Raw genomic sequence first — 18,541 nt, 5'->3', positions numbered from 1 at the left:
ATTTTATGAGAAATATAAAATGGAAACTGCCTCAAGGTACATGACCAGAACTTTGTAAGCTCTAGAAGGCATGTTATTCAATAAACAGCTGTAGATAAGTTGGGGCAGCATGATCGTTTTCTTTAATGTCTGAAAGGCACTGAAAAGGGGAAGACATAGAAAAGGAAATGGAATTATTTTATAGTAGTTTTAAAGGGTAGAAGGAGAACCAATTCATAATTAGAAGCACTGGGGAAGCAGATATCAGTTTGATATAAAGAAAATATTTTATAAGAAGTGTATCTTAAAACCTGAAGCTGCTACATGTGAATTAGTAAGGTCCCATTACTGGCCGTTATTAAGGGATGGTCAGTTGGCCAGAGGGCTCCCCAGTAGCTCAGCTGGTAAAAAATCAGCTTGCAACTCGCAGGAGACTCTGGTTTGATTCCTGGGTCAGGAAGATCCTCTGGAGAAGGATAGGATACCCACTCCAGTATTCTTGGGCTTCCCTGGTGGCTCAGATGGTAAAGAATCTGCCTCTAATGTGGCAGACCTGGGTTCAATCCCTGGTTTGCGAAGATCTCCTAGAGGAGGGCATGGCAGCCCACTCCGGTATTCTTGCTTGGAAAACCCCCATGCACAGAGGAGCCTGGCAGGTTTCAGTCCATAGGGTCGCAAGAGTCAGACTGAGGGGCTAAGCGCAGTGCAGAATAGCACAGTTGACCAACATTACCGTAGGTAACATGTTTCTATGTGAGCAGGAAAAGGGACATGTCAGTTTCTGTTTTCAGTTTCAAGATGTTAGAATCCTTTTCACTTCTTTGACCTGTTCTTTACTCAAAAATGCGCTAGAAAACACTCCTTGTCTTTCCTCTATGCAGTGTGATTTGCATAGGTTATGTAACCTCACAGAGTATTGGTTAATTCCTCAGTAGAATGGGAACAGAAACAGCCATCTTGCCTGACTATGGTGTCATAAAGATGAAATTAATTACACTGTCTAGAAGATTTTTGTGAACTATAGAGTTCCTTCTATTTATAAGATAAGCTTTATTGTGAGAATAATTCCCCAGATTCTGTCCTTGCTTTTTTTCCTAAGCACCAGCCCCTGTCTCCAGCAGTTTACTAGATACTTATTTCCATGTTCCTGTCACTATATCTAACACCAAGGTGGAAAGAGGAAAATGACCCTCCTGACTGGTTTGCTATTTTTCTCTGTGGGACCAAGCTTCTCAACCACTTGGCTAAAACTGAGTCACCCTGGGCTCCTCCATCATTCCTGCCTCATTTTTTAGTTGCCAAGTTCCAGTGACTGGGCCTTTCTGAGTCACTCATAGCCACCTTTCACTTTATACTCCTAAGATTACCATCTTTGTGATAGTCCTTGTCATCTCATGCATTAAATAACCATAACTGATCTCCGTGATTACAGTCTTAAACTAGTCAATCCATTCTGCACATTCCTGTAAGACTTCCATTGCTGAAATGGTACTTTTAGCATGCCATGTATTAATATTTTCAGTATCATCTACTTTCAACCCCAACATTTCCTGTAGCCTCAATGTTACACTGCTTCACTATGCAAATTTCCAGTTAAATCCAGTCCAGTCCACTGAGTGGTCTAATCATTGACTTCCAGCCTTCTGGTCTTGTGCCTTTTCATGGTCAAATTCTTTCTCCCTGAGTATGTTCAAGCCATGAGTCTCCCTCCAAAGAAAACTAGTATCTTTCCTTTCCAGCCAGTGAGCTGTCATCTGTTCTTTGCATCAGTCTTTCATATTTCCCTGATTTCTGGAGTTCATGGTAGTTGCTAACTCCCCTAAATCCTTCCCACTTTTACATGTGTACCCTCCTCAAGCCCAGTAGCATCTGTATCACCCTATTCCATCTCTGACATGATATTTTTTGTAAGTTAACACATATCATTACTTAATTTTCAACGGGCCTTCCCTGCCTTTAAATCTAGAAACTCCTGCAGAAAGAGAATAGCACTGCTTCCTAGAGGGGAGTCTCAGAAAGCACCAGAAATCTTAGGAGTTTTGTGCCCTTGTAGTGTGAAAATGCTGAGCACAGGAAACCAAAAGGACGGAGGACAGGACTTGGACTGTTACTTGGGGCGAAGAGTCAGATTTAAGAGCATCATTGAGAGAGAATGAGTGGTTTATTAGGAAAGGAGGAAAACAAACAAAAAATCTAGTTTTACTAGAATATGTGGGGTCTTGGGTTTACCAGTGGAAAGAAGCTCCTTCAAAATAACCAATCCTCAGGCAAAAGGAGATGCAAGTTTGCTTCCTGGGTCAGAAAGATCCCCTGGAGGAGGAAATGGCAACCCACTCCAGTATTCTCACCTGGAGAATCCCTGGACAGAGGAGTCTGGCAGGCTACAGGATCGCAAAGAGTCAGACATGACTGAGCACCCATGTACACAGGTAGTATGATGGTTACATTTATGAAGAGTTTTCTATACAATAGGAACTGTTTTCATTGTTTTATATGTGATAACTCATTTTGTTTTTCGACAATACATTCTTAAGTCCTAATAGTACTCCCACAAGAGAGGACAGTAACTTGTATACTCTAGTCTTTCTCTCTCAATCACCCACTATTCTGATACTCTATCAGTGGTATTCCTCATGTAGTTTCAGATATTTTCTTTACATTTAGATCCACCTTCTGATGTTTGTAGAGATTTCCCACCCTCATACAGGAATACATTGCTTCACTAATACATGGGTGAATGATGTGAGTGATGAGGGGCTCGAAAGAGCTTTGTATGAGGTATCATTTTATCTTAAAATACAACCATAGATATTTGTGTTTCTTATATTCTTCATGAGAGTGCAAAAAAATAGAAAAGTAGAACATTTCAGAGCTTAATGTGATTTGTGAGAAAAAAATAATAGAACTACTAACTAAAAATTCAGGATACTGTCTGCATGGTTAACAAGCCATCCCTTTTATAATCCCAATAAAAATGCTAAATTCTTCTAATTCTTCCCATTTGCCAGATATTTGAAGATCTTTTGCACTCTGTTTTTACTGGCTCATGGAAATATGCTAATGTTTCTTTACAAGTCTGCTGGGAGATTATACTACTTTTGTTACATGTACCATTTTGGTAGAAATTACCCATCATCACTCTCTTTCCTAATACCAGTATCAGACTTCTGGAAAATTCATGCAGATGATCTGTTTTGCAAAGTTAATCATCACTTGTTTTTAACAACTGAGGTTGCTTTAAAGACTTACTTGATAGTTATTTAAGAAATTATGTTTTAAGACAACAGGAGTCCTCTGTTACACATTGGATCATAATATGCTACTTCCTCCCTTTTGCCAACAAACTGAAGTTCAGATTCTTGGTGTTTATGCCTCACCACTTTGGGTCCAAGTCAATGTCTCTTCTATTCTATATATTCCCTTTATTTCTCGACCAATCTTGATCTCCCTCTACATTAGCCTATTTGAAGTTTTTAGGCTACCCCATACCTCAGTCACATTTCACTCAAGCTTTGCTCTAAGCCTGTGATGACTTTCTCATTTAATGATCTGAAACCTCCTTCACCAGGAAGCTTTCCTCTAGCCACTCACAGAGAATTTATCACACTGTCTGCACTTCCCAGTACTTTGTCAGTAACCTTCATATTTTCTGGATTGTAGATGTTTCTGTTCCCAAGTTAACAGCAAGATCGCTTTAATTTTCAGTCACCTCTTTACATCTTATCATCTTTGTTATATACGGTAAGCTCTCAAATAATGATTTCTGAATTGCAGTACTCCAAACTAGATAGGTTGTTTTGTTCTTCCCATGAGCACCTGAAGTTTAAATAATGCAAAAACTATACTTACAAATGATAAAAAACAACATGCTAAGTAAGAAACAGCCATCAAAATTGACTCTTGAATAATGGATACCAGGATTGTGTAGGACTTGGTCAGGGTGAGAGCCTGAGAGGTATAATATCCCATGTCCTGTTATTTGTCTGGAATCCTGAGTATCAGAAGTGGTGTTATCTAGGATTTTTCATGGCTGTATCTGAATAGATATTCATAGTTAGTCCACATTCTCCCCTGAACACCAAGAAATGCAGATTTCTAGAGGGCCCTAATTCATTTTTTTTTTTTTTTATTGGAGTGCTTTACAATGTTGTGTAAGTTTCTACTGTCCAGCAAAGTGGACATATACACATACCCACTCTGTTCTGGATTTCTTTCCCATTTAGGTGCTCTACACAGAGCACTGAGTAGAATTCCCTGTGCTAGTTAGTAGGTTTTCAATTATCTATTTTACACATATTATCAATAATGTAAATATATACATATGTCAATCCCAATCTCCTAATTCATCCCACCCTCTCTTTCTCACTTGGTATCCATATGTTTATTCTCTACTTCTGCTTTGTAAGTAAGGCTGTCTATACCAGTTTTCAGATTCCATACATTTGTGTTAATATATGATACTTGTTTTTCTCTTAGTGACTTATTTTAACTCTGTATGATAGTCTCCAGGTCCATCTACATCTCTACCAATGACCCAATTTTGTTCCTTTTTATGACTGAGTATATATATATGTACTACATCTTCTTTATCCTTTCCTCTGCTGAGGACATTTAGGTTGTTTCCATGGCATGATGTCAAACATTTGCCACATACATTTCAGAGTGTCATGTTTAGGTACAAATAACAAGTTTTCCAGGGTAATTTAGAATGTTGGGAAAAATAAAACCAGCCACTTTTTTTCCCCTATGTTTTTTGAACTTCATCAGAAAATAACTAGAGGATGGTTCAAAATTAAAAAAAAAAAAAAACAAAAAAAAAAACAAGTCTAGAGATTCATGATACAGTCAAGAGTACATGCTGTCAGAAAAAGCTCTTCTGTTTTTCTTGGAAAGAAACCCACATTTCAGGGAATCTCTTGTAAGTCCTGAGTCTTCCTGAGATATGAGTTTGAGACTCCAAAGCTCAGCTTTAAATAGGGTTTCTGCATTGGCCTCTGTAGCAGCTTGCGCATGCTGATTAAGTTGTTGGCTATCTGTTTCAGAGCTGTTGGCTCAGTGTTGGCAGGCAAATGTAATGCCTCCAAGGCCAACCATGCTAGCTGCAGTGGATCCTGGTAACTATTTCTTGTGCCATGGTCTATACTTTTGACTTATAGTTGAAACTACCTGTGACTAGTATGACAAAATAACCCAGTCTAATTAGAATTTTAGTATTTAAGTTAATATTTTCATCATTGCCTGTGTAGAGGTTGAATGAGTTCATATTATTTTAAATTGTTAGAAAATAATCTAAATAATTGAAACATGGTATTTTAATTTAGAAAGAACTAATCTATCTGTAGGAATATTACCCATTTTGGCTTACTGCCTTTTCCTACACCTTGTTAACATTTAGTGAAATAAGAAGACATAGACGCAAGGGCACTGATTTTAGAGTTTGGCATCTTTTCTCAGCTCTGCCAATTACAAGTGACTCTGGACTTACACCTGCTTTGCCTCTGCTGTTTCATCTGTAAAATGTGAATCATCATTCTTAGTGTACCTAACACCCAGGATGTTTATAAGAATCAGGTGAGAGGATGTATGTATGTGAAAGATGACTGAAAGAATGCACAACACTATTTCAGCTACAGTCTACAAACTCCATAGCATCCTCTTCATTCAATTTTCACTTTCTCATGTTCAGCTTATTCGCTTAAATTCACCTAAAGAAGAATTAAGGATCATGTTGTTGGCAGCCTTTGGGAATTAGCCTGGATAGTGTCTACTACTTCAGTATAAGAATATCTTTCCCATGAAGTCTCCACCTGACAGTATTCCCTTTGCTGAGCCCCCAGCAGATACTGAATCACTAGTTCTTGAGACTACAATTCTTTTAAGTAGTAGTCCTCTTTCTCTTGAATTCTTTTGTAGTCACCATTAGAAGCAGTGCCTCGTAGTATAATCAGGGTAAATCTCAGAATCAGAAAAGATAAAAAGGAGTCCCAGCTTTGGCAAACTGACTTCAGGGCCATTGGAAGAAATATTAGGTGACTCTCTTGACAGAGGACAGGAATGAGAGGCTCTAAAAGCAGGTAAAGTGGATGTAGCATGGAGACCCCAGAGGAAAAGTTGGGGAGTAGGGAGACTTAAGACCTGACCCCAGGTTCTGAAGGACCAAGGTCAGACTCCAGTCCTGGGAAATAGGATAATGACATGGACCCACTTACTGGATCTTAGATATCAGGCAGTAGGCTTTTTTTAAAAGGGCAAGGCAAGTGTCTGGTCACTGAGGCTGAACTAAAGTACTATCACCAGTGACCTGGGCAGGAAGACAGTATAGTTGTCAACATGTAGACCAAAGGGATTTGCTTGGGGATCAGGATTGTCCCAGAGTTTGGGTAGAACTAGTCTTGTAGGAGGTGGTCATCTGTCCCCATCAAGAAGAACTAGAGAAAAGTTGGAGTTAGGGGACATGGGCCAGGTCTGTCAGTACAATGAAGGCCATTATCTGTTTTCACAGAACACTTTTTTTCTTGCTCTCTTAAAGTCACCTATTGACCTAATAAAATCCATTAAGGGCTGAATTCTGATTATATAACCACATTTTTTTTAACTGTTCAGTGTGTGCCCCAGAGTTACTCTTTTCTACTAGCACTTTCCTCTGTAGCCATGAGTGCTGGTATAATTCCAAAGGGCAATCATTTCTTACTCATATTTTTGAAAATTATTCTTAAAAAGAGCTGGTTTTGTATTTTTCCTTTCTTTCCTGTTTTCCATTTTTAAAAATAATTTTGCACAATATTTATATACTTCCAGCCCATACTCTGGCTGCATCTTTAGAAAGTGCACCTCTGTCATCTCAATACCAAAACTCACACACTCCATTTTCTACCAAGTGTCACAAAATTGTCACCTCGCAACTTTTATTTTGCAGATGTTCTCTTATTGCTGAAACTGCAAAAATCATGAGGTAATAGTTTTGTGGAGTGTCCGACTGTCATACAAACAGAACTCTGTGTTTTAATGACTCCTGTTGTAATATCTGTTTCTATCCAGTGAGATTATTCTGTGCTTGGAAATGGCTTGTGGTAACTCACAGTTCTCTGCTACGCTCTTTACACTTCCTTGATAATAGGTGCTTCCCCCCCATGACGTGTTCAGACATTGGACACAGTCCAAATTTAGGAGATAGATTAATATTTCACTTTTTAATAAACTTTCACATTTAAATGTATGTATATAAATCTGTAAGGGATCATATGAAAACAAAGAACTCTGATGTTATCTTTTGAGATCTACCTATATTTAACCCACACTACAATAACTTTTGGGTTCCTTGGTGGCTCAGATGGTAAAGTGTCTGCCTGCAATGCGGGAGACCCGGGTTCGATCCCTGGGTTGGGAAGATCCCCTGGAGAAGGAAATGGCAACCCACTCCAGTACTCTTGTCTGGAAAATTCCATGGATGGAGGAGCCTGGTGGGCTACAGTCCACGGGGTCGCAAAGAGCCAGACACAACTGGGCGACTTCACTCATTCACTCACAATAACTTTCAGTCAAACTTTAGCTATGAGACATTGATGCGCACAATGCAATACCTTTGGGTTTTCAGCAGAAAACTAAATTATTATCTTTACTAAGAGAGAAGAGAAAATTGATTTTCCAAAATCATTTCAACAAGCATTGAAAACACAAACAGAAATTCTATTAACCCTAAGTCCCCTGAATATATTGATATTTAACTGGACTTTGGAGGTACATGTCTTTCTTTGAAAACATCTGTTACAACATAGATTTCTTACCCATTTTCTAAAGGTAGACAAAGAAAGCAACTCTAAGGGTAGAGTAATATGGATATAATAATGACATAGTATGGGCTAAGTCTGACACTACCAGAATGTTTGTATATAACTGTCTACCATGTCTATGGATGTACAGCCCTACAGACATCTGGAGCATACTTCTCTGAGGGTACATATCCAGGGACTCTATAATCTTACCTTGATGGTAGCTAGGACCACCTCCATTATACCACATTGTCTTGGTGTCAGACCCTTGGCATCCTCTCGAATCATGTGTTCCTGGAAAACAGGTGAACAATTTCTTATAAAATTACCAGTTCATTTGTTTAACAACTGTCTTCAAACAAAATTTGTATAATCCTTGTATGCAGATATTTCCCATTTGAGATAACTTTTTCATATGAACACATTTAGATGATGATAATGACAATTCTGTCAGTTATTTAATAAAAATTCATTTTGCCCAAAGAAGGAATACTACATGTTAACTTAAAAAGCAGAACTTTGATTCATATATGGCTTTATTTTTCACTTGCAAACTAATGTTATTGGGGGGGGGGATAATCCTGGAAAATGTGTGTCCAAGCTTTTCCACATTAATCCCTGCTTTCTGTTCTGTCACACTGAAGAAGGTCAACCTTGGAAAGGACTTAGGAGGTAAATTTTAGCCTCATTCAATTATTACTGATAAAATCTACCTTAAGCACAATGCACTCACTTTCTAGGATCCCCTTAATGCTCAGTAATTAACAGGAAAATTCCCTGTTAATTGAATTCAGTTCTGGAGGTTTTTAATATTTTAAATTCAGTTTTCAATATTTTGGGACTGATTTCCATAATAACAATGCATTTTCCTCATGGTTCACTATGAACTCTGTCTTCATCTAAAGTTATTTAGGGAAATGATGGTAGAAAGTGGAGGACAACAGAAAGGAAAACTTGTCTGGAGAAAAATTTTTAAATTCCTAACCCACAGATTGATACAATCTCCCCAGGGTATCCACTATTCTAGTCAACAGCATTCAACAATATTTCCCGAGTGCTTATTATGTGCCAGTACCATTCTAGGTGACTGAGATATATTGTTTCATAAAAGAAAGACTTTTGTCCTCCGGAGCTTAATTTCTAACTTAGATAAGTGCGTCTCTGTGAATCAGAAGGAAAGTCAATATGGGTGAACATAGCTCTGAGAATGCATGGCTTGGTCAAGGGATCAGTGTCTTTGTTCAGTAATAAAAACCACCTCCTTTTCTATGGGGCACAGCAAGTGGATCATGGACCCTAATTCAGTTGTCATTCACTCCCTTTGTGGGACACTTTCGTGAAATGTACAAATTGTACAGTCACATCCAGTGGTTCATCTTTCTATTCCAGTCCTTATGTTACTCTGTCATTTAGCAGGTGCCATGACTTTCTGAAGATAATTCCTATGTTTTACTCACTTCTGCAGACTTTCAGTGCCTGTCTTGGCAATTATCACCTGCTAGGCACACAATATGTTTTTGGTAACTGAGTTGTACTTCAGAATATCTAAAATGATTCCATATGCTTGAATGGAATTACATTCCCTTGGATATTGTTCAAAACTTGGTATAATGCTAGATTCATGGTATATACTTCTGCATCTTTCTCTGATGTGGGGATTTCACCACAAACATATGAGTCCATTTAATATTTTAAAAATAAGGATATTAAATACCCATTGAGACTCAAAGAATAATGGGAAATTTTTGCCAAATTATAGAGAGAAATGCTTGAAGGCAAGTAAATAAATCTCTCTGGCTTTTTGGTGTGGTCACATTTTTTAATAGATGCTAATAAATAATAAATGTTGGTGCTATAGAAAAATACAATTCTTACAATAAATGATTTTCTGGAATTTAACAGGCTTATGCAAATAAGGTAGTCTCTGAAAAAGCCTGTTAATGTGTTACTGCTTGCTTGCAGGAAGTTCATTGTCTCAGATGTATTTTTACTAACTGGTTTTGATATTGTATCACCTGTCCATAAAAATGTTATGCCAGATAAATCTGATCCAATAAAATAGTAATAAGTTGGGCATACTTACAATAACTTACATTATAAAGTTCCAGGAGATGAAGTAGTACAGAATATGTAAAAATCTGGATAAATCCTTGATTAATGAATTAATTCTAAATCATAGTCACATGCAGAAAAGAAATTAGTTTCCTTTGTTGTTCTATGTTCCTTGATTCTGTGTTCTTTTAAGTAAGGTAGTCATTTGTTAATATTTCTGTACAGAATTGCTGAATTTACTCATTAATACTGACACTTTACCTGTGGATCCAATCTGCTTTCAAACTAATACAAACAAAAAAGGAAAAGACCCAGGATTTGAAATAAAAACAAAAACATTGGAAGCAACATTCTAGTAAAATATGGGAAAACAATTTTATAAAATTTGCAGTTCTGCCTAGATGAGAACTCAGCCAATATTCTTTAACATAAACTGGACCAATGCTTTCTTAGGTCATTCACCTGAGGTAATAGAAATGAAAGCAAAAATCAACAAATGGGACCTAATCAAATGTACAAGCTTTTGTACAACAAAGGAAACCATAAACAAGACAAAAAGCCTACAGCATGGGAGAAAATATTTGCAAGTGATGCAACTGAGAAGATTTTAATTTTGAAAATATACAAACAGCTCATACAACTCAACAAAAATGGGCAGAAGAAACAGACTTTTATGGTTAGCAAAGGGGAAAGATGACGGGGACGGATAAACTGAGTCTGGGATTTTCATATACACATTACTAAGATAACTGATAGAGACCTACTGTATAATACAGGTAACACTACTCAATAATCCAAGTTGGAAAAGAATTTGAAAAATAATGCATATATGTATAACTGAATCACTTTGCTGTACACTTGAAACTAATACAACATTGTAAATCAACTATATTCCAATATAATTTTTTTAATTTTAAAAAAGATGTAGTACATGTACATGATGCAGCAACATGGATAGACTTAGATATTATGTACTAAGTGAAATAATCTGAAAGACAAAGACCATAAGGTGTCACTTACATGTAGAATTTAAAATATGGCATAAATGAACCTATCTACAAAAGAGACTCACAGAGAACAGACTTGTGTTTGTCAAGGGGGAGGTAGGTAGAGGAAGATGGATTTAGAGTTTGGGGTTAGCACATTCAAACCATTATATAGAGAATGGATAAACAGTAAGGTCCTACTGTATATCACAAGTAAATCTACTCAATATCTTCTGGTAAACACTAATGGCGAAGAATTTTAAAAACAATGTGTGTATATATATAAAACTGAATCATTTTACTATACAGCAGAAATTAGCACAACATAGTAAATCAACTATACTTCAATCAAAAAATGGTAGTTCTATATTTTGGCTACAATTTTAATCTTTTACATAACAATATAGAAGACTTTTGCTCACTAATTCAAATAATAACTAAATGGACGAATAACTTTAAAAACTCAAGGAACAGTAATAGAAAAAATATGTTTTAAAACTAAGTTGTTTTTCTATCATCTATGAACAACAGGATTCTATTTCTAGTCCTTCGGATTATTTCAGTCTTAATGAATTAATGCTTTTAGGACATTTTATCCATGATATGCTTTTAGTTTATTGTAATCAAGAGAATTCCCTGAATTGAAGAAATTCTGAGGCCACTAAAGTGATATAAGTGCTGTGGTTTCTGTGGACTCTGACGTTTCCCAGGTAGCATACATATGCCCCCTGAGGATCCAATCTCTCTCTCTCTGTGTTCATAAGATTTGAATGGTGTTGACAGCACTCCTCAGCTCAGGTGTGGGTATGTGAATTAAGCCCACTGGCATATGTCATCCCCCAGGGAACGGTGGTTGGCTTGGGAATGGTGATAATATTGCATTAGCACTGATGATGTGCCTGTGAACTTTGCTAGAAATCCCTGCATCAAGGTGGGTGTTCTTTTCTATAAAATTTCAAGTTCAAAAATGTTAGATATAAGCAGAGAACTGTCTTACAAACAGGAAACGAGGATTGTTAAGGCAGTAAGTCAAACAAGGGAAGAACAGAGTTGAAAGAGAGTAACTGGCTTCTGTAACATTGTTTGACTTCCTAATCAAGCAATGATGGAAACCAGAGTTAGCCCAGAACTGTAAAATTTCATGGAGCTATAAATTCCTTCCTTGCTTCTGTTAGTCTGGCTTTCCATCACTTGAAACTGAAACAGTTATAGCTGATAAAGCATTCAACTCAGGAAGCTGAAGCTGGAGGAGATGCAGTATCTGTTTCCTGATGTCACACAGATGCTACACACACTGCCAAGGCCATTTCTTTTGTAATAAGGCACTGTGATGTTTCACTTTTCCAGGTTTTCTATGAGAAACTTCAATGCCGTATAAATCCATTTTTCAAAAGAGGGGATAGAAATCTCAGGGAGGTAATAAGAGGGATCAAGAACACAACAGAGATCCAAAACAAAAGTTTCACAATGACATCTACCTTCTACTTTCCCTCTGAAACACCACCATCACTGAATATTTGTGAGAAACAATCTCAGGTGATGGTTCTGACTTCTAAATGGATTATTGGCTTCTAACTTTTTTTCTGATGAAGGGGACAAAGTAGGTGATATATAACAAGGTACTGCCATTATAGGGCACCTACTTCAACTCAGTAAGCAAATATGCAGTCACATGGATGATCGTTCCCCTGTTGTGTACACACAAAACAGCCCCGATGATATGTAACCCTGAGCTGCCAGCCTGGGGAAGAGGCATGCCCTTTTGCAGTTACCATGCAAAGATAATGAATACATTATCCTCACAACAAATCTATGAACCAAGGGTTAACACTGTCTGGATTTTACAAGTGGCAAATCTGAAAATTAGACATGTTCAGTACTTTGGCCAGTGTCACATATTTGGAAGCAGCTGAGGTAGAATGTGGTCAATATCTGGAACCTACCCCTATGCTACACCACATTCTCATAGGTAGAAATAGAACAAGAACATATATATTTCAACTACAGGTACAATTTTGGCCTATATGTGGTCCATTGATAAATGAATGTATAAAAAAGGTGGTATGTACTTACAATATTATTCAGCCTCTAAAAGGAAGGAAGGAACCCTTGTTATATGACACAACATTGATGAAACTGCAGGACATTATGCTAAGTGCAAAAAGTCTGTTACAGAACAACAATATGTATTTTAACCAGTCAAATTTCTACTCTAGAGAGAAAAAAATCTGAAGTTCTCTAAACAACTGCAAAGTCCTGTGACTCTCAAGCAATACTAAAAGGTAGGATTGTTTATACAGCAAATCCTTGTTATAACGGGGTTGATTATCTTGACAAGCTCAATGTCTGCTTTGATAAGTTTATTTTCCTGCATTAGGTTTCTTGCCTAAAGAGTTCTCCAGATTTTACTGGGTTTCTGTAGAGCACTCTTTGCCTTTCTTCATACAAAGCCAGTTCACTATAAAAATGAAAATATGCTCTCTAATTTATTTCAAAAGCAGTATTCCTGATGCTTCAACACAGTCAAAAATTCCCAGCTGCCCTGCAAATTGGAAAATACAAAAAAATATAGGGTGTGGGAAGAAGAAGAAAGCACAATTCAGTCCCTCTGTTTTACTCTGATTTCTTCTTAAAACAGATGGTGAGATCTCAGACACACATCCTTAGTCCTTCTGTAGTAGATAGCACTACCTTTCACAGACAACTAGTCATTTGTTTATTTTTATTACCTTCAGTTTGGAGAGTTGTCCCAGATCTTTAGCTGCGATGAAAATCATCTGGGGTCCCTAGGAACACACATAGAAAAGGAGAAAGATGACTTGTAAGATCTTCTGTAACAAAGTAGAAATGTAGTTAATAGACAGTGTTCCCTGTTGTACTGATTATGTTTGTGACTTTTATTTCATATGCCCTAAATTGGTCTATTGTACAAATTGGATCTGGACGCCTAGCAGATATCTAGGGTTGTTTCTGGCAATACAACTGTCCTCACAAGCATTCCACTTCTGGAAATTTCAGTCCGAGTTACTGCTCTGGCAGCCAGTTTAATGTACAATGTGGATTACATCAGTGAGCTTACCTTTTATTTATTTATATGTAGCAGAGGCAACTCCTTCCCTCCACTCCCCACCCCTTAAAATAAGTTAATGCAAAATTTCAAGATCCAGAGCTGAAGAAGGTGGAGCTGGTCCTCCTGACATGCCATCCAAACTTTCAGAGCCCTGCCTTCTTAATTCCTTCCTCAGCCAGAGGTTTTTCCCTAGCACCTCAAAGCCCTGGGGAGAGCTGTAAAAACATCATAGTAAACATTGGAAGCACTACTAGAATACTCATTAGTAGCCTAGAATGTAAATAAAGTGTGTAAGTAAAGCGACCCAACTTGCAGGTTGCCCTGACAGCCTCCCCTATTGGCCAATTAAGTGAAAGCTACCTGATGTTAAAGAAATGCATTATGTATTATAGGAGAATAAGAGATGTAAGCGTGTATGTTTCTAAGTGTGATTTGGCTACCCATATGTGTAGGTTATGATTATAACACACACTCATGGCATGAAGCAAAAGTCAAAGTAATTTATATTTAACACTGTCTGGTGGCAAATCAACAAACACTAATCTTTGCACATTGGAACACCTTTGCAAGAAAATGTTTTCTATATAATTTCACTGAGTATGCATGATTAATAGTGTCAATATATATTTTAGTTTATAATTGCTCATTATTTATATCAGCTTGTCTTTCTCAGTCAAAGAAGAAAAACTGTTCTATTGCAAGTGCTTGTTAGGGTTATTTCTTTCTTTGTTTGGCTCAGGATATGTGAACTGAGTTATGAGTTAGCTGGTGTATGCACTTGATCACTGTCTGACTTTGCTGTCATTGATCCTTCTGGTTCCTTTTTATTTCACTGTGTCTGATACAATCATGTTCATCAAATCCACTGAAAGATAACACCTATATTTACCACCAAGTGCAAAGGTGGTTGATAAAAGCAAAAGGTTAAAAAGAAAATTCCAGATAGCAGGGTTAGAGTTATCTTCTTAAACTGTAAAATTGTAGGAAGAAACACAGCAAGCATATTCGAGCATATATCTGTTTCTCTGGGGTGAGGTTTGTGTAGATGAGACAGCCCCATAAGTTGGGCTTTGATGAAATATCAAGCAAGTGTGAAGTTTGACTGCTATTTCCACTATTTAAAAATGATTTGTAGTGGGGGTGGTGGAGAGTTGGACTGAGAGTTTGGGACTAGCAGATACAAACTACTATATATATAGAATCAATAAACAACAAGGTCCTGTTGTGTAAGACAGGGAAACTATATTCAACATCCTGTAATAAGCCATAATGGAAAATAAAATGGATTCATATAAGGAAATGTCATTGGAATGATCCTTGCTAAGCCATTGTATACCAAACCCTTTTCCCCAAAATGAATTTAATTACTATTTCATCTGGATCAAAACCACTCATTGAAACAAAAACCAATCAGATGGGTTATTGGAAGTATAATCAAACATGAGTTTGAATACTTACTGTTTGATCTGTCAGAGGAGGCAGAACAATTTGTTTTTCTATTTTGTTAAGAACTAGCTTCCATAACTCTTTCAATACTCGCTTCAGGACTGTTTTCTCACAGATCTTTGCTGAGAGACTTAATCTGAAATAAAATACATAATCGCTTAGGAGTCTCTCATTGAGGTATCACCTTATTTTACTGATCACATTTTTCAGGGCTGAGATTCAGATACCTGAATGAGCCTTTATAATTTTCAGATGATAAACTTACTGGAAAAAAATACATAATATCTAAAATCCATTTCATCATATTTTGTATAATTCATTGTTCGGTAGAAAATTAATTCAGAGTATTTCTTCTCTTAAATTGCTTCCCAAATTGACATCAAGGCTCCCAAAGTACATGATTTTTTTCCTGCATTCCAGGGTTGTTTTTACTACACGCCCCATGTTCATGGTACAGGCCAAATACCAAAGAAGCACATTTTCGTCACTGGCATTGGATCTGCACAATGACACGGCAAACATGCATATGATTCACTCAAAAGCAAAATTTACTGCTATTTTTTTCCAATTTTCTTGAGATATTGATATATAATATTGTGTAAGTTCAAGGAGCACAAGACAATCATTTGATAAATGTACATATTGTGAAATGATCACTACAGTAAGTTTAGCTAACATCTATCACACCTCACAGAGTTATATTGTTTGGCTTGTAGTAAGAACTTTTACTATCCACCCTTAGCAATTTTCAAATACATGATATAGTATAGTTTCCTATAAATACTGTACTATATATACATTCTATCTATTACATCCTCAGGACTTACCTTACTGGAAGTTTGTATCCTTAGGCTTTACTCATTCCCAACAAACACAAATTTGTTCTCTGAGTTCAGATTTTCTAGATTCCCAATTCACCAACTGTGATAGGCTTAAAGTATTTACCAATTCTTCTCATGGTGAGATAATGATGGTAACGTCACTGAACATTTATATAGCACTTTAGTTTAGAAACCTCTTCTGCAGATATTTCTGGGATTAGTATATCCATTTCAGAAATCAAACACCAGCTCAGAGAGGTTGGAGGGACTTGTCTAAGGAAGTGAAGTGAGTGAGGGCTGAGATTTAGTAAGTTGTCCAACGGCCCATGCCACCCTTGGTAAACGCACTTGTGCATGAAGGCCCAGCAGTACCTGAAGGCACAGTGCTGCACAAAGATTTATGGGAAGTACTGTAACTTCCATAACTTGACACTGAACTCTGAGACTCTTCTAATAAAAGTTTATCAAACCTGTTGTACAGAGTGCCAGAGTTGGATCATATATTTCAGGGTAGCCTAATGAACTTTCTATAGTGCTACTAAGTACTCTGAATGGTTGGATGCAGAAATTACAAACTGGGATCTGATAGAGACAGAATTGACTTTTAAATATTTAAATGTATAATTAATACTAACACTTAAGGAGTTAATATTTAAATGCATGTGATGTTTGAGAAGCAAAGGAAGAGATTTCCCAAACTCATTTTCACATAGAAGTATCTCTCCTGACACTGCTGTGTGTAGAATCTAGGATATAAAAATACATTAAAGTGACCTACCCCGGAAGAAGGGGCGAGCTGGGGGGCCCTGGAGGCATAGCTGTGGAACTCTGTAGCCCCACAAGTTTGGAACCCATTGTTCAGAGGCAGTAGTTATAGCTGGCTAGTAGACGGATGGATATTCACTATATGGATACGGGGTAGAAACCAGATGATATGTCATGAAAAAATAACAGAACCTATCCTCAGAGAAATTCTTTGGATGATTTGAGAGACAACAAATGTGCCAATTTTGCAACAGCTGTGTCATTTCCATTTGCTAAAGGTCTGAGTTTAAAAACTGATCTTGTTTTTATGGTCAGCTCACATACTTGGTGTGCTATCTAACCCTGTTTAAACTGGACTTGAACCAATAGGAATAAAATTGTTGACATGTTTGCAGCTCTGCGTGGGATTTCTATTAGCTGGAAATGGCCTTTATAGCTTGTTTTATAGAGTAGTGAGGTCTTAGTGGAGAAAATTAAGCATAAAGAAATACAGTGTTGTATAATATTTAGGGAGGCTACACAAAGAGAGTCTGTACATTTATAATATAACACAGTTTTTAAGGGGATCATCTCAAAACCACCTTGGAGACTTTTGACCTTAATCATTCATTTTAAATAACAAAAAATAGAGGGGAAATCTAGCAATTGCTTCCTTAATTTAGTCAGAGTTAATCAACTTGGTAATGTAAGCTGAACACATATATTTTGGAACCTGAACTATTTTGACTGATCACAGAACCACTTAACCAGACAATTTTCAAATGTTATGTATACTTGCTGATAAGAGAGATACCTTGCCATACAGTTGACCATATTTTCATAAAAATGTATCCAGCTGTTTTTCCCTTCCCTTGGAATTCCCATCTCCCATTTTCATACATCCAAACCATATCTGCCTTTAAAGAAGACCTAACACAAATGATATTTCTGCTGATCATCTGAATAGGAGACTACTGTATTATCCCTTATTGCATTTATCTGCTATACTTTTCTTTTTCTCTTTCTAAACTGTTAGTTCCTTGAGAACAGAATTGGTATGACTTTTAAAAAGGTCCCCTAATAAGTAGATTTATGGTTATACATTCTGTATTAGCCCCCACATTTCCAAGCTCTCCATGCCTCTCTCTTCCTCAAATTTTAAAATCATAGATTTTTAAAGTTCACTGACGTGTTTCTATTTCTATAGTCTCTTTCTACTAAGAATGTGAGGAGATTACATATGATGATATAATAAAGTATAATTAGGTATAGAAGAGACTTTTAAGACTGACTAAAACAATAATTGAAACCTAGTTTACGTATTAGCTGTTTTATGGATGCTGAAATGGATTCAGGGTCCCTTAACTAGTAGAATACTGGAGTGGATTTCCATTTCCTTCTCCAGGGGATCTTCCCTACTGAGGGATCAAAGCTGCAACTCTTGTGTCTCCTGTATTGACAGGCAGATTCTTTACCACTAAAGCACCTAGGAAAGCCCTAGCAGGTAACAGTACTAGGATAATTTAAAACTTTCTGTATGTTTCACAACTCTTGGTTGCAGCATATGCAAAAATAAATAGTTCTGCCAGTGATAAATCATGTACCTCTAAACTGCTGACTGGAAATCTCTAAACAGAAGGCATTCTGGTAGGAGTTTTAAGAGGCTCAGGATTG

General features: G+C 37.0%; 1 protein-coding gene across 2 annotated transcripts in view; it reads right to left on the bottom strand.

Annotated features, from left to right (window-relative positions):
• UNC13C (unc-13 homolog C) overlaps positions 1-18,541 on the bottom strand; it is a 609,739-nt gene that overhangs the window by 57,167 nt on the left and 534,031 nt on the right. For both annotated transcript variants that reach the window (XM_061158385.1, XM_061158384.1), the window contains 3 exons: positions 15,315-15,438; positions 13,516-13,572; positions 7,962-8,042 (listed from right to left, as the gene is read on the bottom strand). In XM_061158385.1, coding sequence (XP_061014368.1) covers positions 7,962-8,042; positions 13,516-13,572; positions 15,315-15,438 — 262 coding nt within the window. The remainder of the gene's footprint in view (positions 1-7,961; positions 8,043-13,515; positions 13,573-15,314; positions 15,439-18,541) is intronic.

Source organism: Dama dama, chromosome 12 (genome assembly GCF_033118175.1).
Source record: "Dama dama isolate Ldn47 chromosome 12, ASM3311817v1, whole genome shotgun sequence".
NCBI classification, from domain to species: Eukaryota; Metazoa; Chordata; class Mammalia; order Artiodactyla; family Cervidae; genus Dama; species Dama dama.
Note: the sequence above shows the minus strand (reverse complement) of the source record. Positions and strands in the feature narration are given on the sequence as shown.